The sequence below is a fragment of the Ooceraea biroi genome, chromosome 3 (assembly GCF_003672135.1).
Source record: "Ooceraea biroi isolate clonal line C1 chromosome 3, Obir_v5.4, whole genome shotgun sequence".
In the NCBI taxonomy this organism is placed as follows: domain Eukaryota; kingdom Metazoa; phylum Arthropoda; class Insecta; order Hymenoptera; family Formicidae; genus Ooceraea; species Ooceraea biroi.
The window spans coordinates 7,575,070-7,600,191 of NC_039508.1; the positions used below are offsets into that span (position 1 = coordinate 7,575,070).

Consider the following 25,122-nt stretch of genomic DNA (forward strand, 5'->3'; position numbering starts at 1 on the left):
TAGATGAGGGGTGGAGCAAATAGCACGTGATCCCAATTTTGTTAAATTAAAAATGTTTAGTGACGAAGCTACTTTCCAAAATACAGGGGAATTGAATCGGCACAACTCCCATTATTATTCGGAAATAAATCCGCATTGGGTTCGTCACATAGACAACCAGCATCGCTGGAAAGTAAATGTGTGGTGTGAAATCTTAGACGGCCATATCGTGGGACCTTATTTCTTTCAGGGCAATATCAATGCCATAAATTATCTTCACCTGTTACAAAATGAGCTGCCGCAACTGTTGAGGGGCCTTAATCCAGATACTGTCCAGCGTATGTGGCTACAGCAGGATGGTGCAGCTGCACATTCTGCACGGAGTGTCACTAATGTTTTAAATGAAATGTATCCACGACGTTGGATTGGAAGAACTGGTTATGTATCATGGCCTCCTAGATCACCGGATCTAACGTCCCCGATTTCTTTTTGTGGGGCTATTTAAAAGGCATAGTCCACGAGACAATGCCACAGACGGACGAGTTAAAAGGACGCATTACAAGAGCGTGCGAAAACATTCCGGCCGAAGTAATTAAAAAGACAGAAATTTCATTTCGCCAAAGACTTCAATTCTGCATCGATGTAAATGGAGGTACGTTTGAACAATTTTTATAAATTATCATTATTTTTATCACTACTTTTATAAATCATTAAATACATACATAAATCATGTAATACAAAAAAGTATCAAAAATAAAATAATTACAAAAACAAAAGAAAATTACCTTTAATTTTTTCGTTTTCTTCAAGCTAAAATTTTTATTTTGTCGGATTTGTCTCAATCCCAGCTACAACTTTTGGTGAAAGAGAAAATCAAGTTCCATTTAAAAAATTGAAATCAATGCTTCTCTAAAGTGGCGCCATTTACAACTTAACTGATATCGTAACCTTCTTTCGTCCTCGAAACCCTAAAACTTATGTCTAACTATTTTTTCTGTATTTCGCTTAATTTTCCAAGGCTTTATTATCCAGTAGAATATGTTATTATAAAGAGAGAACGGTTATTTCAAAAAAACAAACATACACGCGTGTGCGCGCGCACACACACCCACACACAAAGAGGTGGAGGTTTGGAGTCACAAAGAACGCACCCTGTACTTATGGGCATGGAAGCTTACATTATAAACTTTGAAACACTGTAACTCAGCGAAAAATGATCCAATTTAACCCATTAATGCCCAACAAGCTCGAATTCTTTGCTCATTTTCCAGCCTCAGTCTCGGAAAGAATCACGAAGCACATTTTTACAAAAACAATGATTCTTACTACTTTTGGGTGTGCTCTTTCGAATTCTGGGATCAAAATTGAGCCTCCGTGCTTCAGAAAAAAATATGACGTATTAAAAATTAAAAAACACCAAAAATTGAAGACTTTTTTCTAAATGTTTTTTCTTGTACAGATAAAGGGTTGGAATCCACTTCTAAATTCAACTATCGGTGCATAAAATAGTTGATCTTTAACGACGAATTTTTTTGTTTTTCGAAAAATTGCGTGATTGTCCTAAAATGACGTTTATATGAGAAAATTTTCGAAAAATACTGATTTATTGTAAATAATCTAATAAAGTTCGAAATATCGAAGTTTCTGACACTTGAAACGTTACCAATTGTTGAGCTCATTACCGTAGATCATGTTTCAACCTTTGACTATATACCTATGGACTACTAATGGGCAGCCATTGTGCGATCCAAGATCTCAGCGCCACCAGGTACCAACGGCCAAACCAAGAACTAATAATCATATATTTCGTGAACATTGTTTTAAGAATATAATATTCACATTCTCTTATACTACAATATAAAACAAAATATTCATGATCATTGTATTAATATGATTTTTTAAATGCTTTTTGAACAGTAAAATTGTTGCTCTTTTCATGTTAAATTGCAAAATAACTTCAAATTCTTTTCTTACTTACAATAAAGCATTAGGTACATGAGAATATAGTACAATAAAGTATACTTGAAAGGAAAAAATTAAGAAAATAAAAACGTAATCTTAAGAGACTAAAAATCAGTTTTATTATACATTACACTTACTGCTCTTTGAACAAAATTAGTTTTGTAAAATCTTTACGGACATATTTTACATGTAAGTTACGTGTCAATTCTGTGCCAAACCAATATAACTTTATTTTTTAATAAAACTCTATTATTGTTTTTATCATTTTATGTTTGTGATTTTCTAATAAATCATTATCTAATACGTGCGCGTCAAAATTGGTAAAAAGATTTTAGACATTTATTTATATTTCTTATTACGTGCAAAGTCATTCTTTGAAATGCGTGTTTTATTTTCTATTCTATAAATATTAAATATTTTTTCTGTAGTGCTCGTTATTGTATGAGGTATGGCCTCAATGATTAATCGACGTCCGTTCGTAAGTAAGTAAGGAGAAACCTCTCAGATTCAAGGATCTGTGCATTATCAACCATCGGAATTGCGGACCAATAATCGCAGAGAATTTAAGGAACCAAGTGTGAATTCTTTATTTCGAGACGATTTTTATATTCCTGTTTTGGCTTTGTATCGTGTGATCGTACATGATTTGATACAACAATAACGAACCATTTTGTTTTCACTTAGAATTGGTCACTTATAACACCTCACATGCGTCATGAAACCACAGAACAAATGCTTCAGTCAAAGGTATATGTATGACTATTAGTTTTTGGCTTGGCCGTTGGGTGCGCTGAGATCTTGGATCGCATCTTTTACATTACCTAAGTGGCAACGTTAGCAGTCCATAGGTATATACGCAAAGGTTTCAACGTAATTTGTAACTTCAAAGGTGGCAGATCCAAGATGGCCGCCAAAAATTTCAAAAATAATCAGTTTTTCTGTTATTATCGCTTCTGGAACTTCAATCCGGTAGAATTTCTACTATTTTAGGTGTTTTTGACATTGTTGATTACGAATATCAAGTTAGATTTGCAAAATCAGTTTGTTTAAACAAAATTGTTTAAACAATTTACTGCAAAATTGTATTTTTTCTAAACTTTTATGCCAAATTCTTATTCTACGGAAAAAATTATGTAAGAAACATGTTACATTTTTAACATTACTTGTAAAACCTGCTCTCTCATTACGTATCTCTTGGCGTATCACATGGAAGTATGAACACTTTTTTCTCCACTATTTCTCGTCAATTTACAGCTTCATCGAAAATATATTGGGAGAACTAGAGCATATTTCCGACGTATTTTTTTCCGTAGAATAAGATTTTGGCATAAAAGTTTAAAAACAGTTGACAGTTATTTCTAGTTAGTAAGTTATTCAATTTAAAAGAGTTTTATAGCGTGCATTAGTTTTTAAATTGTCTTAGTATTCACTGCATTGTAGTATTTATTATATTACAGAAAATGTAGGTTTATACACATAGGTTTCGAGTTACGAGAAGTTTAATTTATTTTTGTTTATTTCTAATATTTATTATGTAAGCAACCGATCGGTGTTTACCATCCTAGACAATAAGAGAACGAGGAGAAGTGTCGGTAAGCGGGAGTTCGGGATAGCTCAACGGACAGAGCAATCGCCCGGCAAGCGAAAGACCCGGGTTCGATTCCCGGCCTCGGCTATCCGTGCTCCGTACATTTTTCTCTCGTTCCTCTTACAATTATAATTTTGATTAGATATCGTTGTTCAGCCAGAAATTTAACTAGATCACCATTTATTTCATCAACCAACACTGGCAATACAATATGAACGCGAACGCAACGTTTCGACCAATATTATGGTCCTCTTCAGGCGTAACAATCTTTTTCTAAAATCGGTAATAAAACAATCCACAATACAATAGAATAATATACAATATAAAATATAAAATTAATAAAACATACAATATACAATTTACAATACAATAAAATAATATATAACGAACATGGTTGGTATCAAAACTAACTTACTGGCAGAAAAAGACAACGGTAAACTGTACAGCTTTTCGACAGACAGCAAAAGACGTCGGTGAACGCCGACAGCCAACAAGCAAGTGAATTCAAGGAGACAAACAGCCAATATTTGTCAGTATTAGATCATATATACCGGGTAACGATTTCGTATCCCTCTGCATATTGATAGAATTACTGTGCCTCTTAATAAAGACCATTTCAGCTATCTCCCTTTTCTTTAAGTTCATCTCGTGGTGTAAAACCTCAACATCTGACCATTTGAACGTATCGCCATCAAGACCCCTGTGCCTGCTGACCACGGACCAATCATTTTCGTCTTTCTTTATGTCCGATATATGCTCCTTAATTCGCGTGTTTAGATGCCTTTTCGTCTGGCCAATGTAACAAGAATTGCATTCCTCACAATTAATCTTATAAACAACATTAGTTATTTTATCTTTCGTGAGCGCATCTTTACCTCGCTTTATTATACGATCCAATCTATTAAACGCTTTGCATACAATACTCAAACGACAACGCTTAAGCCTCTCACTTAAACCCTTTATATACGGAATAGTAATAATTGTTTTGTTATTATGTTCCTCGTTACTATTGGTATTTACTATTTCACTGTCACTACCCTTATCAGTTCTATGCTTAATACTTTTTAGTCTGCTTTTAATATGTCTATTAATAAACTCAATCGGATAAGAATTGTTTAATAAAATCGATCTCACAATTTGAATGTTACCACCATAGAATCTCTTATTAGCTAACAAGACCGCTCTGTCAATTAAATTCGTAATAACACTAACTTTATGTTGTACAGGATTGTTAGCAAAAACATTCAAATATCGGCCCGAAAAGGTTAGTTTCCGATACCAATCAGTGATAAGCAATCCATTGTCACGAATCACCATTGTATCCAGAAAACTCAACGACCTATTGTTCTCTACTTCCAATGTAAAGCCTAATCGTAGATGGTAACTATTCAAAATTTCTAGAGCCACATGTATCATATCAGTCATACCTATAAAAGACTTTAACTGAAAAACCAAATTTCTGTATACAACACTTCTCCAAGTAGTCCATGACATCGTTACCCGGTATATATGATCTAATACTGACAAATATTGGCTGTTTGTCTCCTTGAATTCACTTGCTTGTTGGCTGTCGGCGTTCACCGACGTCTTTTGCTGTCTGTCGAAAAGCTGTACAGTTTACCGTTGTCTTTTTCTGCCAGTAAGTTAGTTTTGATACCAACCATGTTCGTTATATATTATTTTATTGTATTGTAAATTGTATATTGTATGTTTTATTAATTTTATATTTTATATTGTATATTATTCTATTGTATTGTGGATTGTTTTATTACCGATTTTAGAAAAAGATTGTTACGCCTGAAGAGGACCATAATATTGGTCGAAACGTTGCGTTCGCGTTCATATTGTATTGCCAGTGTTGGTTGATGAAATAAATGGTGATCTATTGGGTTGTTCAAAAAGTCGTTGCGTTTATTTCCGATAGATGGCTTTAGTTGTATATTTAATGTATTGAACGCATCTATAAATTCATGAGTCTATGCGCGGTTGATAGTTGACACTTATAGCTTCCATCAAGGAAAAAAGCGCGCGAATCGATCAACAGTTATTCTTTCTATAACGTTTTGGAAATGGAGAGTCAACACGAGCATTTTCGGCAAGTTTTACTTTATTACTTCCGAAAAGGAAAGAACGCCGTGCAGGCTTGTGAAAATTTGCGAAAAGTTTATGGTAATGAAGCCCTAAAAAATCGCCAATGTCAATATTGGTTTGCTCGTTTCCGTTCTGGTGACTATAGCGCGAAAAATGCACCTCGCTCAGGTCGGCCATCAGAGGTTGATAATGATAAAATAAAGGCATTAGTTGAAGCGAATCGACATTCTACCATTCGTGAGCTCGCTGAGGCACTAAAAATATCGATTGGAAGCGTTCACCTTCATTTGAAACAACTTGGTTACGTCAGTAAGCTCGATGTTTGGGTCCCACATGAATTGAAAGTTCACCTCATAAAACGCATAGACATCTGCGATCAACTTCTGAAACGTGAACAATCCGACCCATTTCTGAAACGCATGATTACTGGCGACGAAAAATGGATTGTCTACAACAATGTGAAGCGAAAGCGATAGTGGAGCAAGTCCGATGAGCCGGCCCAAAGCACATCAAAAGCAGACATCCACCAGAAAAAGGTCATGCTCTCAATCTGGTGGGATTGGAAGGGTGTGGTGTTTTTCGAGCTCTTACCACGGAATCATACGATCAATTCAGACGTGTACTGTCAACAGCTCGACAAATTGAACGAAGCAATAGCAGAAAAATGGCCAGAATTGATAAATCGCAAAGGAATTGTCTTCCATCATGACAACGCTCGACCACACACAAGTTTGATGACTCGCGGAAAATTGTTGGAGCTTGATTGGGATGTATTGCCTCATCCACCGTATTCGCCAGACCTTGCACCATCAGACTACCATCTGTTTCGGTCCTTGTAAAACTCCTTGTGTGGAAAAACATTCGCTTCAGATGATGCTATCGAAAGGCACTTGGTTCAGTTCTTCGCTAATACAGATAGGAAGTTTTTCGAGAATGAGATCATGAAGCTTACCAAAAGATGGCAGAAGGTTATCGAACAAAAAGGACAATATATCATTGATTAATGTTCATTCTTTGTATAAAATAAGCTGTAGCTCAACAATCCAAGTAAAAGCAAGGATACTAAAGGAACATGCTGACATTAACTCCGCGAGTTCTCATAAACTCTTGAGAGGCGCATCGTCTCCGGATAGTATATGTTACTTCTATATGAATACAACATACCTATAAAAGCTGGGCAAAATCGGTGACCCGGTGGATCCGTCCTCCCCTTGTTAGCATCGTGCTGTGCACGATAACGTATTTTCTTTTTTTCTTGAAAACTACTCATTTTATGAAAAAAATAAGAGAAATAAAAAAGTTTCTATATAAATCAAACTTATTCCGGCCCATTAAAAAGTTCTAATAAAAAATTGAATAGGGGTTGCTAGTTTCATCCCCTTATAACAATACGGGAGGCTGAAAAAAGTAGTAATAAATAACCTTTTTCCTAGTAAAAAATATCCACCAAATTTTATTTCTTTAACTTGTTCCTAATTTGAGATAAAAATAACCCAATTTTTATTCCCATTATTGGAGGAATATAACTCCACAGGGAGGGATGTATATGTTTATATGAAAAATCCTCCTTAATTTTCGACAAAGAATCATCTCCTAAAATTTTTCGCACTTGTTAAGAGACACCCTATAGATGTATGCATTAGTAATTGTAATTTTATGAACTAAAACTGATTTTCAATCTCATATTAATAATTATTATTTCAGCTATTGGAAGATTTAACACTACAGCAAATACAATTGGAACAAGATCTCGAGAAAGTACAACATGAAAGAGACACAAACAGAACGCGTTTGCTTTCCTACATTTACACTGGTATGTACTGATATTTTCTCCATAATTGGTTCAAAATTAGTTCACGCAAACTATGAACTTAAATATAAAAAGAGATAGATTCTCATATATTAGAGTGAATATTATTTTTTAACTTTTAAATTTGTTTCACGACGTTTCTTAAAATTGTTATATTTAGTGAAAAAAATTGTGCAAAATATAAGCTCGGTTATACAATAGAATGATATGATATATCTAACTTGAAATTTTTGAGTTTTAATAATTCGATGTGACACATAGCGGCAACGAATTTCTAAAAGATTAATGAAACACTTTAAATATTTTCAAAAATATTATGTTATTTAAAATTAAAATTTTATTTATATATACTGTGAATATTAAAACAGATTTGAGCATTATCATACAAGTGAGCCTAAGGGCAGCCTACTTAAAAGATGTATTCTTCTAAAATAGAAAATCAGACAAGATTTTCTATGTCTATTCTCTCAATATCATATACATATATGAAATTGTTTTACGAAGTGGTTTTGGGATGAAAAAATATGAGTATTATTGGGTTATTCAAATATCACTTTCAAAACATTTTAACAAGTCTGGCTATCGATAAATAAATCAAGTTTTAAATCCAGAATTGAAGATAATCAGGCTTTTAGTAAAAGGATATACAGGGTCCGGCAAAAGCATGGAAACCCCTAAATTTTACGAAGACTAAGCATTTTAGAGAAAATTGCTTCAGACAAAAGTTGTATGGTTTCAAATAGCGCATTACACAGCAATATCGGTATGACTTTGAAGAGTGTTGTCAAGGTCACATGAATGTCATCTTCAATTTCTTAAATGGAAATCCCCATTTTTTATTGCATATTCTTGTAGCTTATCTCGAGAGCTTTCCAAAACACTATAATACAGCCTTTTTTCATTAAGTACTTTTCGAGTTATGGAGCTTGAAAGTTACGGTATCGTGGGTTTGATCGTTTTATGCGCTATACACACGTCGACACTTTTGTGTCTAGATCGAGTGTATACATTAAGTGTCGACGTGTGTACAGCGCTTGAGACCGTGTTGCTAAAGAAAATTGCAGTGTCTCAATTGTTTCTGCAATTCACGTATGGACACGTCCAAACGAGTATTGCATGGCGCTCTAGTGTATTTCCAATCAGACGGTTTTAGTAAGTGTCGTGATAATGTCGAAGTTTGACTGGACGAAAGTAAAAACAAAACTTTTAATTTCCCTTTTGGAAGGGCTCCCGCACTTATGGGACGTCTCGCAGGCTGATTATAAAAATCATTCAAATCGTACAGCTTCAATTGAACAACTCGCGCAGCAATTTAATACTGATTCTGGAGAAATCATCTCTCTTTTCTTCACCCACTTCTTCATCCATAATTTTCTTTTTCGTCTTCTATGTTTTCTTTTTATCACGATACAAGCGACTATCACAGCAGCGAGCATACATTCTTCCATATTGACTGATTTAAATCGACTCCCAATCTAGCCGAAATGTAGAGAAGTGTAGACAGACGCGATACTTTTTGCCGATATCTAGACCCGACATAAGTGTATGACACTACTCTATCCTCAAAAACTGCAATACGTATGGACGGTAATGACACTGATCTAGACATAAGTGTCCGCTCTAGGTGTCATCGTGTATACGCGCTATTAGAATACATTCTGAAAGTGGCTTCCATTGACTTCCTGACAGTATGCCAATCTGTGATAAAACGCAGAAATAGCTTTATGATTATATTCAGCAGGTATTAAAGCTGCTTCATCTCTTATTCGCTGCCTCAATTCTTGGATGCTTTGAGGTTTTGTTTCGTAAACCTTACTCTTTAGGTAACCCCAAAAGTAATAATCAAGAGGACTTACAATTAGATCTGGTGACCGTGGTGGCCAATCTTCTCCTCCCTCATTTTGGTTCCTTCTTCTTCCTGTCCACCTTCGTGGGTAAACCTCATTTAAAATTCGACGTGGTCTTGCACCAAAATGAGGCGAAGCTCCATCATATTGAAACCATATTTGCTCGAAGTTATTCGGAAAAATATTTTGTATGGCTGGAATTATTTGATCTACAAGTAATCCCTAGTACATTTGAGCATTAAGATTTCTCTAAAAAAAAAACGGCCCTATCAAATAAGTATCTATCATGTTACACCATACATTTACTTTTTGTGGGTATTGTGTATGAGTTTCCCGCACCCAATAGGAGGCTTTACACGTACAATCTTTCCCACACGCAGGAACGTACAGTTTTACGCGAGGTAAAGACCGTGCCTATATTCACACTGGTTAAAATTTGTCACTTAAAATGTATGCACATTCTTTCGCGAGTGACTTATAAGCACGCGCGAAAGAACGAACGTGTAAAGCCGAATTGTGCGTGCATCACTGCATGAAATGCACGAAACAGCAGAAGGTGTGGAGCACGTAAAATTACACACGTACGCTCTTTCCTGCTCGATTGCGCGAAGGGAGAAAAGGAAAGCGTGTTGACAATTGCGCATCTAAATCCTGTCATGTCCGCGATTTGCGAATGAGAATACACTTTTATCGCAAAAATGGATATTCGGCTATGGTTAAAAGAATTAATTACCGATTTTATTAATATGTACAAGTGTTATCCTTGTTTGTGGAAAATAAAAAGTGATGAATATAAAAATAGAAATTTACGTGATGAAGCATATAAAACATTAATTGAGTTTTGTAAAATGCGAGGATTTCCCGATGCAAACAGAGATTTTATAGTAAAAAAAATTCAGAGTCTTAGAGGATCTTTCAGAAAGGAAACAAAAAAAATTCAAGAAAGTCAACATAGCGGTCGTGGAACTGAAGAAACATATGTCTCATCATTATGGTATTATGACTTATTACTGTTTACAAAAGATCAAGAGCTTTCAGCTGACAGTGTGTCTAACATAGACACTCAAGAAGACATTCAGGATGCCAGAAATGAGGAGAATAAAGAAGAGGAAGAAAGCGAAATAGAAGAATCAAGTACTTCCAGACAAAATGCACAAAAAAATGACGTAAGTTTTTATAAATGTTTATTAATTAGAGTAAGTAATTATTACAATGAAATAGTTAAATCTTAAGCTTTTCCTTTTGCTATCATTAAATCTTGCCATTCTACCCTGCCTTCTGAATTAAAATAATTTTTGTAATTTTCTCTGTTTTGTTTTGCTTCGAATGTGACGGATGTGTTGATGCATCGCTGTAAGTCAAACAATTGTACTGAATTTGTTCGTCAATCAACTTCTTACATTGTGCCTGAATTTATATCTTTATCAAAAGTAGAAGAAGATGTATTAGGTTGTTCATTAAGTTCTGCGGTTTTTTTGCCCTAAATTAAAACATAAATCTATTGTACTTACACATTTATTCAATCTAGAATGTATTGTCCATCTTGATCGACCACCTTCTGCCAACGTTCTGGAAGGGACATAATGCCGCGTTTGTAGAAGTCGCGCGACTTCTGCGCGAAAAAGTCCTTCAAGTACGTTTGAATAGCGTCCACTGAATTAAAGCGCTGCCCGTCGAGATTGTTTTGGAGTGACCGGAACAGATGGTAATCCGACGGCGCAAGGTCTGGGGAGTACGGTGGGTGCTGCATGACTTCCCAGCCAAAGCACTTCAACTTCTTCTTGGTCACCAAAGCAGTGTGTGGTTTGGCGTTGTCGTGGTGGAAGACAACGCCCTTCCTGTTCGCCAATTCCGGCCGCTTCTCCGCCACTGCCTGCTTCAATTTTTCTAACTGAGCACAATGCTTCTCGGCGTCGATGGTCTGACCGCGCGGAAGCAGCTCGAAGTACAGGACGCCTCGCCAATCCCATCACACACTCAGCATCACTTTCTTCGGATGCAAATCCGCTTTGGCAACCGATTGTGACGACTCACCCGGACCGCACCATGACCGCTTGCGTCGAATGTTGTTATATACCACCCATTTTTCATCTCCCGTGACCACCCGTTTGAGAAAGGCCTCCAGCGAGTTCCATTTCAGCAGGGATTTACAGATCATGACGCGGTCCAAAATGTTCTTTTCGATGAGCTCGTGAGGGACCCAAACATCTGCTTTTTTCGACATCCCAAGCAGTTTTAATCGCTGCGCAACCGTTGTATGGGCGATGTCGAAGCGCTCCGCGATCTCCCGTGTCGTCAGGTGTCAGTCTGCTTTGATTGCGGCCACGATTTGGTCGTCGTCAGTGGTGGATGGACGACCGGAGCGAGCAGCATCGGAGACGTTCACATCTCCGGAACGAAAGCGCGCAAACCAACGCTGACAAGTGTCAGCGCTTATGGCCGAGTCCCCGTATACGCCACATATCTCACGTTGTGCGTCCGTCGCTTTTACTCCTTTGCGGAAGAAAAATAGCAAAATGTGCCGAAAATGCACCTTTTGATCTTCCATTTTCAATGAATAGCGCGTACACACAACACGTCAAAACACAACAAAGACTCTGGCGAAATGTCAAGCGTTGTCTAACCTGTCACGGAGTATTCGGCAATCCGCGGTTCAGGCGATGCATGCTATCTTTTTCAATGGACAAACGCTATCTATCAAGAAAACCGCAGAACTTAATGAACAACCTAATATATGAATTACTCGATACATTTAAAAAATTGTGCAAAACACAAATTACCATTAACACGTAACAAATATTTTCGGGTTTCATATTAATGGCTGTGTGAAGTATTCTAAATCTGGATGTTATTATTCCGAATGCATTCTCAACAACGTTTCGAGTACGTGATAATCTGTAGTTAAATATTCTTTTGCTCATATCTAGTTCTCTTTGTGCATAAGACTTAAAAAAATTTTCACTTAAACTGAATGCTTCATCACCAAGAAATACAAAATTAAAGTTCTTAACAGTTTCAGTATTTTCAGGCAAATTTAATTGGTTACGTTTCAATTTTCGGTAAAATTCAGTGTATGCTAACACTCCTCCGTCTAATAATCTTCCATTTTACCGACGTCGACATATAAAAACTCATAATTAGGGCCCACCAACGCCATCAAAACAATACTATAAAAATTCTTGTAATTGTAATACATTGCTCCGGAATGCTTTGGCGGTACAATGCGTATATGCTTTCCATCCATTGACCCTCCACAGTTAATAAATTGCCATTTGTTTTGAAAATTATATGCAATTTTATTCCATTCTTCTTTAGTCGTCGGAAACTGTAAAAAAATTAATAATTGAAAAAAATTGAATATAAATTATAATAAATATTTTCTGCATTTTCTGTTTCAGATTGGAACGGTTGTTCAACCCGCAGTAAAACCGAAGAAAAGAAAAATTGCCGATTCCCATACTGAATTCCTTGAAATGTGTACCGCCACTTTAAAGGCCAATAATCAGCCAATAAATGAATTCGACGCAATTGGCATAAACGTTTCCAAACAGTTAGCAAAGATGGAACCAGTACAGGCTGTGTACGCCGAGTATTTAATTAATAATATTCTTCAAAAAGGCTTATTAAATAAATTGACGGATGAAACAAAAATTGTACAGAAATTGCACAGCAATTGCGTCTTCACGATCATCTACGTCTACTACATCATCTCAAATACTTCAACCTGAAGAAACAAATATCGTGCCCCATGAATATTAAAAATGAAATATTAAATGAAAATTCAGATTTTTGTTTTTAGTTAGAGTTCTTTTTCAAATGTAATTATAAAAATATTTTTAAATTAATTTTTGTTGTATTCTTATAATATACGCAAATATATAAAAATAATATATATATATAATATATCTATATAAATTGTTGTATTCTTTTTTATAATGTAAGAAATTAGTTTGTGGCATAAAACGTCATCTGAAAAAATGTATTTTAAACATTTTAATTAGGACTTACTTTCATGTATTCTTTTTTAAGTGTGTCGTATATAACTTTACATGTTTCTGGTATAAGTACACTTAAAGATGCAGCGGATATTCCTGTGCTAAACTTTAAGTCCTCATATGATTAACCTGTAGTTAAAAATCTCAAAGTTGCTGTAAGAGGTTCTTCTGCACTAATACTTTTTCTCATTATAGTGTCTTGTTTCGTGATTTTGTGTTTAACTTTTTGAAGTAAAAAGTCAAAACAGCCAGAATCCATTCATAAGTAATTTTTAAAATCATCAGGATAATTTTCTCGCAATTCATTTAATAACGGCAAATGACCAAAACATCTGTATTTTTTTATCCAAAACCTTCTCTTTCGTCGACCTTTACTATTTAGAACTTTATTTAATCCTACAAAAGCTATTACTATTGCGACATTTCTCCTTTCGAAATCCATTTTGTCTTCAGGCTACAAGATTGGGAAGCCTAGCAACCGTCCAGTGCGACTCGCACGGTCCACAAAATAATATATACATATGTTCTTTCGCTCGCGAAAAACGTGCATACATTTTAATGAAAAATTTTAATCATGCGCGAATAGGCGCACGGTCTTTACTTCACGTAAAACTGTACACTCCTAGGTGTGTGGAAAAGATTGTGTGTGTAAAGACCGCAAATTCTTACTCGCAATGCTCGTACCGGGGAGATGCTCGTACAGGATTATCCGTCCGATTGTCAACACTTTCCTTTTCCTGCATCGCCTTTACACGCACGCTCTTCTTCGCGCGAAAGCCTAATCGCGCAGGAAAGAGCGTACGTGTAAAGCCCGCTAATTTGGATTTTCATCTGACCAGAAGAGAACATTTTGATTATTAACCTCTCCTGTCATTGTAAAAGTTGCCTCGTCTGTGAAAACAAGTTGATAAAGAAAGTTGAGCGAGGCATCTAGCTCCATCATTCTTGCACAGAAGCAAACGAAGCTCATTATCTCCATCTTCCAACTCTTGAACATACTGCACTTTGTATGGATATAATTTATTTTTTTGTATAATTCTGTGGATGGACCTGGGAGCAATGTCGTGAACTTGAGCTGCTTTACTAAGAGACATATGGGGATTTTCAATAAAACTCTACAGAACATCAAGTTGTTTATTCTCATTACTTGCAGATAATGAACTGCCTGATCTAGAGCGATTATTTACACTACTAATTTCTTGAACACACTGTATTGTTTTCGAAACAGTGGATTTATTAATTTGACGATTCGGAAAAGTCTCATTAAATAATCGAACTACTTCAGTTAACGATCGTTCATTATCACCCCATCCGCGCATCATGAGGATAGTGATTCTTTAACGCTCCGACAATTCGTTAGCCATTTTTTAGTCAAACGATTAATATTTAATTTATTAATTTCCGATCTAAGAAGACAAAAGTTCTCAGCAGAAGCGGAGAGTGCTCTGCTCTGAACGCTATCACCATATCTGAATGATTATGCGCGAGAAAATAACACTCTACACTATGGCGTTTGCATTTTATACCCCGTGGGAGTATCGATAAGGGAGTCAGAGGGAGGGGGAGGGAAAGGGGAGGGGAAGAGAGGGCAATTGGATCGTTGGAAGCTTCTATTGGACCCTCAGAAAGGAATTCAATTCCTCCTGATTATTACTTTAAATAATGCTGATGCCGGCGATACCGTAACTTTCAAGCTCTATAACTCGAAAAGTACTTCATGAAAAAAGGTTATATTATAGTGTTTTGGAAAACTCTCGAGATAAGCTACCAGAATATGCAATAAAAAATGAGGAGTTCCATTTAAGAAATTGAAGATGACCTTCATGTGACCTTGACAACACTCTTCAAGGTCATACTGATATTTCTGTGTAATGCGCTATTTGAAACCATACAACTTTTGTCTGAAGCAATTTTCTCTAAAATGCATAGTCTTCGTAAAATTTAGGGGTTTCCATACTTTCGCCGGACCTGTATATACAGGGTGTCCCGGGTTTTAACTAACAAACTGCGGGAGCATATTCTACTAGTGGAAATAAGAAAAAATTCTTATATCGAGTTTGCTTAGAAATGCTTTATTACAAAGTTATAAACCAATATTGAAAAGAAATATGAGATAAGTAACAACGGAACATAGTGTAGAATTTGGAAGGTCGAAGATGTTTATGTTACGTGTATTCATATGTATTCATGTTTACTATGTTAAAACGATTCAGTATGATTGTTACTTTCACAACAGTAGCTGTTAGATTTCAATCGTCGTGTGAACTAGCAATTACTATCAGAATGCCAAAAGTGTTTTCAAATGAGGAATACACTGATATTCATTTCGTGTACGGATTCTGTGACGGAAATGCACGAGCTGCCGTACGAGAGTATCAACGTAGATTTCCTAACAGGAGAGTACCAGATAGTTCTGTGTTTAGTAATACCCATTTGCAATTACGTAATTTGGGTTCATTTCGACCTATGAATGAATATGATGATGTTCGTTCAGCTCTAAGACACCGACGACGCTCGGAAAGAATCTTATATCTTCGCCAAAACAGCTGGATACAGTTAGACGGTTGTCCATCGCACTATGCTAGACAAGTTAGAAACTGGTTAGATGAACATTATGCTCATAGGTGGATTGGTCGAGGAGGACCGGTTTTCTGGCCTCCAAGATCGCCCTATTTAACGCCTCTTGATTTTTATTTATGGAGAACTTTAAAAAATAAAGTTTACAGTACAGAAGTAATCTCGCTTGAAGATTTAAAGCAACGAATTACTAATTCAGTTACTGAGATTCAACAAAATTTTCAAGAATGTCGTACTGTAACAAATTCTGTACTACGTCGATGTCTAGTTTGTATCGATGTGCAAGAACAACATTTTGAAATGCGTCACTAAATCATTGCGTACATAATTTTTATTTTTGTGAAAAAATCCGTTGTTACTTATCTCATATTTCTTTTCAATATTGGTTTATAACTTTGTAATAAAGCATTTCTAAGCAAACTCGATATAAGAATTTTTTCTTATTTCCACTAGTAGAATATGCTCCCGCAGTTTGTCGGGTAAAACCTGGGACACCCTGTATATATACAGAGTGTATGAAACCACCCGTTCACCTCGATTTTTCTGAAAACGCGAGGTGACAGGAAGTTGGAGGGAAATGTTATGGCCTATATCCTGTCTGAAGAATCGAATGAAGGAATTTCCATTTTCCGGAACTAACCGGAAGTAGTGGTCACTGTGGTCAACTTTGAAATCTCATGTAGAAACATATGTCGTGTAAGGTATTGTTGGATAGAGCTTTAAAAAAGAAACATTTTTTATTGGAACATAATCGCAATATCTCTAACCGTTGACGAGAAAAGACTGCAAAATTGAAAAGTGATGGTCTCGACATAATAACGTTACAAAGGTATCTAGAAGATGTTTATTATTTTCTTGACCTCAATACAAATGTTCGAAATGTCTTCCGTCTTGATTTAAGCAAAAGCGAATTCTCTCTCTGATATTATCCGTAGCTCGAAGGACTTCTACGTCACTTAGTGATTGGCATGCATTTCGATACGTTCTTTCATGTCCTCTCTTGTCGTCGGACGTTGCTGATAAACAATGTTTTTTATCCATCTTCAGAAAAAATAATCCATAGGTGTCAAATCAGGCGATCGGGCCGGCCAAGCTACATAACTTCCTCTGCCAATCCATCTTCCAGGAAAACGCCAATCCATGATATTTCGAGCCACCAAAGAGTAATGGGCTGGACAGCCATCCTGTTGCATCCACATGGCTACACGTGTTGCCAGTGGGACATTTTCCAAGAGCTTCGTTTGTAAACGACATATTGGTCACACACCACACGCAACAAGCGACTGATAGACAAGAGTGCTAGACACATACTGTCAAATAACATGTACTGAGGTCAAAAAATGTAAACATTTTCTAGATATCTGTTGAATGCTTAACTATGTAACGTTATTATTTCGACACCATCACTTTTCAATTTTGCAGTCTTTTCTCGTCAACGGTTAGAGATATTGCGATTATGTTTGAATAAAAAATATTTCTTTTTTAAAGCTCTATCCAACAATACCCTATACGACATATGTTTCTACTTGAGATTTCAAAGTTGACCATAGTGACCACTACTTCCGGTCAGTTCCGGAAAATGGAAATTCCTTCATTCGATTCTTCGGACAGGATATAGGACATAACATTTCCCTCTAACTTCCTGTCACCTCGCGTTTTCAGAAAAATCAAGATGGACGGGTGGTCTGATACACCCTGTATACACAGGGTGTCTCATAACTCTGTTACCGCCGGTCAATGGCGTATAGTTTGGACTCAGCTGAGTATAAAAATCCTGTACCATTTTGCGATTTTCGCAATAATAACCGAGTTATTACACGATTAATGTAACCGAATGACAGCGCGGCTCGTATAGCGAGCCGTCGGTAGAAAGGCCGTGCGCTCGTGGTTGGTTACGGCGCAGTGAGGCAGCGGTGCCGAAAAGCGTGCTTTGTAGCGTGTGGTGGAAATGAGGTGGGAATGGTCTCGCGAATCGTCGCACGCTTTCTGGCCTCACCCACTCCACTCACATCAGTGAGGCCAGAAAGTGTGCGCTGTAAGCATATGCTGTTCCATTCGCAATCAGACTCCGCCTTATTATTACCTTATTATCCATCCGGAAAAATGAATATTAAGGAGTTATATACGTTTATAAATCCAAAAACGAAATTAACGAATTATTTTTGTAGGTAAATTATGTTTTATTAAAAAATGACAAGACGTGTTTTATAAAGTCGTTTTTAAACAACATCTTTCAAAAATTTCAATAAAAAATATAAAAAATTGTGGTCATGGCGACCATTTTTCTGAGCGGTGTTTATGAAAAAACGGCGTTTGCGGTATCACAGATATCTCCACTTCTTTCATAAATAAATAAATATTATGTATGTGCAATTGTAAATCAGGTAGTTTTTGCGCAAAATGAATAGTTTTATATTTGTTACACAAACAACAATAAAAAACAAAAATTATCCGTAAAACTAGTACTTGTTAAAGCCGATTTTGGAAATATTAATTTTTCGAAAAATGGCAGTGATTCATAGCAAAAACTGCGATTTTTTTACCTAAAAATCGATTTTTTTATTTATAGAAAAAATCTAAGCTATAAATCGAAAAATCCTACGACTAGATTATTGTATTATTAAGAGTACCAAAACAGTTACTAAAAAATTTCATGCAAAATAGTTCTAATCTCCGAGATATTTCTGGTATTTTTAACGATTTTTAACACACTATTTCCAGAAAAACGCGTTTAAAATTCGAAAAATCCGGTTGTATTCAAATGATCTGATAGAAAATAGGGTTCAAAACATATTATTCCTAACGGTAAAGTTCAGAAAAGGGGAGTCCCCTCTAATGACCTTGACCTTGACATATGTTGCCAAGGTCACCCTCCTGAGTGACCTTCAAGAGGTTTTAGCCGTCGTTCGTTGTTCATTGAAAAGTTATAAATAAAAGAAATTTGAAAAATGTGCAACGATTTAATAAATTTGAAAAGTATACATGCTGGGTATATACAGGGTGTTCCATTTTAAAGTTTCCCCTAAAATATTTCAGAAACACTGCGTTAAATCGAAAAATGTTTCAAACAAAAGTTTTGTGACTTCGAGGGGGACATAAGACGGTACTATTGGTTTGACCTTGGGTGTCGTTGTCAAGGTCATATGGAGTTCAACTTTGTTTTCTTAAACGGAACCCCATACTTTTTATTTCAGATTCTTCGTCGAAAAGTAAGTAACTTTTGTCCGAAACATTGTTTTTAAAAACGCCCTCCTTATCTCGAAAACTCAGTTTCAACCTTTAGCGGACCAATGATAATACTCGCTTTATAACAGACACTGAAGTTTTTTTTAGTATTTTACTGTTTACCATCAGCATGTGCGTGCGTGCGTATGAGTGTGTTCTACATCCAACCAACTAAGGTAAGATCGATCACAGATCCGGCCAGTTAAGGCAAGATCGATCACTGATCCAGCCAGTTGCATCTAACGAGGATTAACTAGAGCCCACTAGTGACAATTATGACGATTCAACGTTCCATGACTATGAAAAAAAGTAGCTTCATCGCTGAACAAAACGTACTTAAAACAATCGCCATCGTGCAGAAGTTGCTGTGTTGCCCAGCGACAAAATAATAGCCATTCTCGATGATTCTCAGTCAAGGCTTGATTTAGTGTAATATGATAAGGGTGGTACTTTGCAGCCTTCAAGTATCTAGAAGCAGTCGATCTTGGAATCCCCACTGTACGCTCAATTTCACGTAATGATACATGAGGGTTCAAATGAACCATCGCCAGAGTTACGAGGAAACGAGCATTCAGCGCGTAATTATCTACGTTGTAACATCTTCGTCGACAGAGATTCCCTCTCCGAATCCTTATTTCAATTTTACGTATTGCAGTATGACTCGGATGTTGTCGTAGAGGAAATCTTCTTCGGTACAATGCTGCTGCTCTTTTGTAATTACGTAAACAGTAAAATACTAAAAAAAACTTCAGTGTCTGTTATAAAGCGAGTATTATCATTGGTCCGCTAAAGGTTGAACCTGAGTTTTCGAGATAAGGAGGGCGTTTTTAAAAACAATGTTTCGGACAAAAGTTACTTACTTTTCGACGAAGAATCTGAAATAAAAAGTATGGGGTTCCGTTTAAGAAAACAAAGTTAAACTCCATATGACCTTGACAACGCCACCCAAGGTCAAACCAATAGTACCGTTTTATGTCCCCCTCGAAGTCACAAAACTTTTGTTTGAAACATTTTTCGATTTAACGCGGTGTTTCTGAAATATTTTAGGGGAAACTTTAAAATGGGACACCCTGTATATAGTAGTTATTTATAATATAGTAGTTATTTATAATATAGTAGTTATTTTGAATATTAAAAGCCATAAACAACGAATATGTATATGACCGAAGGTAGGAAAGTCATTAAAGCAGTGAATCGTTAATATATAGAATAGTTTCTTTTAATATAAGTACAAATTATTCTTCACTTTAACCAACAGCACAAAAAGTTAAATACAAAGTATTCTCTGCTTTAATCTAACCTAACCTAACCTAACCTAATCCGGTTCTATTTTCCGAAACTGGAGCCCAGAACACATACGCTTCGCTCCTCCCCCGCCAAGGTTAGGTTAGGTTAGGATAGGTTAGGTTAAGTGTCTGCAAATTTATCCTATTAATAATAATATTGCTGAATAAAGTATATGAATCTGAAATAGTTATTTTTCTTTCTTACTTTGTTCTTCTTTTGTTAATAACTTAACAAACAACGAGCGACGGGTGCAACCTTCTGCGTGCTACTCGGGGAAGTGACCTTTGTAATATATGTTAAATTCAAGTCCTTACTTCGTGTGAAAAGTCGGAAATCCATACAAAACCACTGAACTTATTTTGTTAATAACTTTTTAACAAACAACTAGCAGCGGCTAAAACCTCTTGAAGGTCACTCAGGAGGGTGACCTTGACAACATATGTCAAGGTCAAGGTCATTGGAAGGGGCTCCCCTTTTCTGAACTTTTACCTTATTTATTTCTATACTTCTGTAACTTCAGAAGTCAATATTTTTTGAACGAAGTGTTTGCAAGTATACTTTCAGAGAAAATTTTTTTGTTTTGAGGTCCTAAATTTAGTTATATTTTAACCATAAGTTTGACCATTTAACACGGGAGCACTCTGTATATATTATATAGTAGCGTATATACGTAGTATATATATCTAGTAGTGCTCAAAAGTCGTTTGATAAATAGTTTTTTATAATAATAATAACAATAAAATTATAATAAAATATTGTTACGTCCAGACTCCACGGTCCCTTGCTTTCGTAAGAGATAGAAAATATAGATATGTATATCTCGTTGAAGTAATATTTTTCCACCTATTATTTACTTGTCTTATGTCACACATTAGTCAGCGGTAATCTTCACGGTTGCTGCAAGAAGACATCAATTACCGATAAAAAACTACTTGCGCCCACCGCATGATCTTTGGGCAAACGAAAGTCTCTTGTAACACCCCTAAACTCTAGCACAGCGTCCGACTTATTATAAAGACTATTTCCCTAGATTATCCAAAAACACGCTTGTCACTGATCATCTACTACGATTAATTTTTCACAACTCATCTCCTGCTTCTGTCAATCACCTCAGGAGGTGTTTTTCCCATTGTCTAATTGTTATTAGCATTCCTCCTCGTATGACCTCGATTTTCCATTCGCAGCATCCGCCGGAGCCACAACCTCCAGCTGCGGTCCTCTGCGGACTATTGAATTTAGTGGAATTGATACTATTAATTATTAATCGACTTGATGAGACTTAAATGAAATAATATAACTTTATTGAATAATGATCACTTTACAAAAAGAAATTTTCTTTCTTGAACACGAACCAAAAGGGAACAAAAGAACAACTACAGCAATAGCGCTACACATTACCATAAACTAAAATCTAATGTAGATAAAATAATAAATAAATTTGAATGAATATTAACTTCGTTCAACACGGACATCGCCGCGGAGTTTGACGAAGATCTTTATTCTCCTCTATCTTCCCTGTCTTATTCTCTCGTTCCCTTCGAGGAACAGGATCCCTATTTTCACATTTCCCTGTGACGTTCACCTTCTCCAATTCCCTTAGAGAAGTTGGAGACTTTTTTGAGCGTGCCAGGTATACATGAACCTGTTCCGACTTACATCCTCTCTCGTTTTATCTTCCCTTAGAGAGCTCCTCAGAACCATCCACAAATCCGTCCTTCGTTTCTGAATCATCTGTATTGACTATCGCTCGAAACCTCCATCCTGGCTTTACCCTTAACGTGGATTCTTTCCTTCATTCAGCCTCCCCACTTACGACAGAGTAGCAAGAATTCCAGCAGTTTTAAGATTAATAAAATTAATTGTAATAAGATTATTTGATACTGATTTGTGAAAAGTACAGAAATTGTTTGTCTACCAGTAAACAGATTTATATATAAAATCATTGACTCGGTTTCGTCTCTTTTCCCCTCATTCGATCGCACAAGGTCCTATCCCGAGTATTAGGGATTTAACTCCTTTACATAATAAAGGAGTGGACCTTACCCTTCGGAGAGGTAAAAGCGGCCTTCTTGATCCAAAAGGTAATCACTAGTCAGCTCGACTCACGCGATAACGCGTTCTATGCGTCCCTCCTTTCTCTAGCTCTATCTCGAAGGTTTGGACGTAACACTATAATTTTTTTGAAATTATTTTATTAGTAACAATATTATATTAAACTTCATAACTTAAACTTTGCACATAATAGCACATGTTTATAATTATATCTTGGCCAATATTAAATGAATATTATTGTATATAAACAAAAATTTACCTTATGTATAAGTTACACTTCATAAGGTTTTTGATATAACAATGTTTAACGATTAAGTAGTAATGTTTTGAAAAAAAACATTACAAAAACTCGTTATTAAATATTTATTTAAAATATATTTATTTTATTATTCCGTTATTTTATTTAAAATTATTATGTTAGTGGGATACTAATACTTACAACATAGCTTTACTCAGGTATAGAGTCATAGAGTCACAGATAAGTTGTATTATATGTTTTAGAATTATCGTCCACTGATTTTGCAAAACATAGAAAAGATCGTCCTAATTACAGAAAGAAGAAGAGACCGCACGCCTTCACAGCTTTTCCGCTCGAAAAACGCTCTTATTCGTTAACTTTAATCGTTAATATCTCCGTTAATATTTTGCAAATTGCAAAATGGTACAGGACTTTTCTATTCAGTTTAGTCCGGGCTATATGCCATTAACGAGTGATATGCGGTCACTAAGACACTCTGTATAATATTGGGTCGTCCGGAAAGTTCGTGCCGATTTTTAATAGATGGCGTTGGAACATGTCTGAATATATCAATGTTATTGAAAACATACGATTTATATACATATGCTTAAAGGTGACATTTCAACGCACTTTAGGAAAAAAGTTGTTTCAGATAAATTGATTCGTGTCAGTTTTGTACTCTTTTGAAGATGGAAGAAAACAAAGAACATTTTAAACACTTGATGCTTTTCTATTACCGGAAAGGCAAAAATGCCTCACAAGCAACAAATTCGATATGTTCTGTTTACGGAGAAGGCGCTTTAGCTGAAAGAACCGTACGTAAGTGGTTCGCTAAGTTTAGAGCTGGTGATTTTAACCTTAAAGACCAAGAACGCTCGGGCAGACCCTCTACTACTGATGATGACCAAATCAAGACACTGATCGAGAATAACCCGCGCTACACGACACGTGAATTAGCAAAGATACTGAAAATATCGAAAACCACTGTCCACGATCATGTAGTGAAGCTTGGTTACGTAAGTCGCTATGATGTATGGGTTCCGATTAATTTGGCCGAAAACAATTTAATGCATCGCATTTCCATCTGCAACTCGCTGTACAAGCGCAACAAAAACGTATCATTTTTGAAGCAATTAGTGACGGGTGACGAAAAATGGATCATTTACAACAATGTAGAACGAAAAAGATCCTGGGGTAAGCGAAATGAACCAGCATTAACCACTCCGAAAGCCGGCCTTCATCCAAAAAAAGTCATGCTCTGTGTCTGGTGGGATTGGAAGGGAATCCTATATTATGAGCTCCTACCACACAACCAAACGATAAATGCAGATAAGTACTGCTCGCAACTGGACGAATTAAAGACAGCGATTCAGGAAAAACGTCCAGAATTAGCTAATAGAAAGGGCGTCGTGTTCCATCAGGACAATGCCAGACCTCATGTTTCTTTGACTACCCGACAAAAATTGTTGGAGTTTGGCTGGGATGTGCTACCTCACCCACCGTATTCACCAGACATTGCACCTTCAGACTTTCACTTATTTAGGTCTGTGCAAAATTCTCTTAGCGGCAAGAACTTCAACTCTTTGATCGACATAAAAAACCACCTTGAGGAGTTTTTCGCCGAGAAACCTAAGAAGTTCTGAGAGAATGGAATCTTCCAGTTGCGTGAAAGATGGACAAAAGTTGTGAAACAAAACGGTGCATACATAAGTCAATAAATATTTATCAACTTAAAAAAATGTTGCCTTTGAATTTTCCTTCAAAATCGGCACGAATTTTCCGGACGACCCAATACAATCGGAAGATTGAACTTACTTTCATTGCTCCATAATAGTCTAGACTAGTCTTTGACCTCCCATTGCGGTGCGTCAATCCTAGCCTTTTCATTTTTCGCACTAATAAAAGATTTCTTATTAGATCGGCGATCTAGTAAGTCTTAGTTTTGAAGTCGATGTTTTATAATTGAAACATGAACCCATGATTCTGTTGTAATTCTCGAGTAATTTGTACTTGCGAAGATCAGCGACTGATGTGTTTAATAATTCTATCGACTCTTGTAGATGTTTTTCCAGGCTGTCCTTGATGGGTTTACAATTTATATAATGACTTTTTGTTGATTATTTCAAACACTCACCAACTACCGAGATATACTAAAACAACAGGCAACTTCTGATTGACTCCCTCTTTTAAAACATGTATTACAACTCCCTACTGCCCAACTAGCAAGGTGACATCATTAAGACGTCATTAAGACGTCACCTTGTTACCTGGATGAATACTTTTTTCGATGTCTTGTAGCTATAACTAATCCTTAATATTAAAAAAAATGTGATATTAACATATAGGGGAGACCGGAGCGGAACGTCATTAGTTGTCTCAAAATCTGTACGTTGCGTGAACTCGCCATTAATATTATAAACGTCACTTATGGTGTCCACGTGACCAAGGGAGTTTAGTGAAGTTATGTGTCA

General features: G+C 36.2%; 2 protein-coding genes across 6 annotated transcripts in view; both read left to right on the forward strand.

Moving 5' to 3' along the window:
* The window catches only part of LOC105278602 (E3 ubiquitin-protein ligase LRSAM1), a 141,656-nt gene that overhangs the window by 43,795 nt on the left and 72,739 nt on the right, over positions 1-25,122 (forward strand). For all 5 annotated transcript variants that reach the window (XM_026968611.1, XM_026968612.1, XM_026968613.1 and 2 more), the window contains one exon: positions 7,325-7,433. In XM_026968611.1, the coding sequence (XP_026824412.1) occupies positions 7,325-7,433 (109 nt within the window). The remainder of the gene's footprint in view (positions 1-7,324; positions 7,434-25,122) is intronic.
* On the forward strand, positions 7,440-13,077 carry LOC105278600. Its single transcript, XM_011337807.3, has 2 exons — positions 7,440-10,443; positions 12,676-13,077. The coding sequence occupies exons 1-2, from the start codon at positions 9,976-9,978 to the stop codon at positions 13,003-13,005; spliced, it is 798 nt and encodes a 265-aa protein (XP_011336109.1). The 5' UTR covers positions 7,440-9,975; the 3' UTR covers positions 13,006-13,077.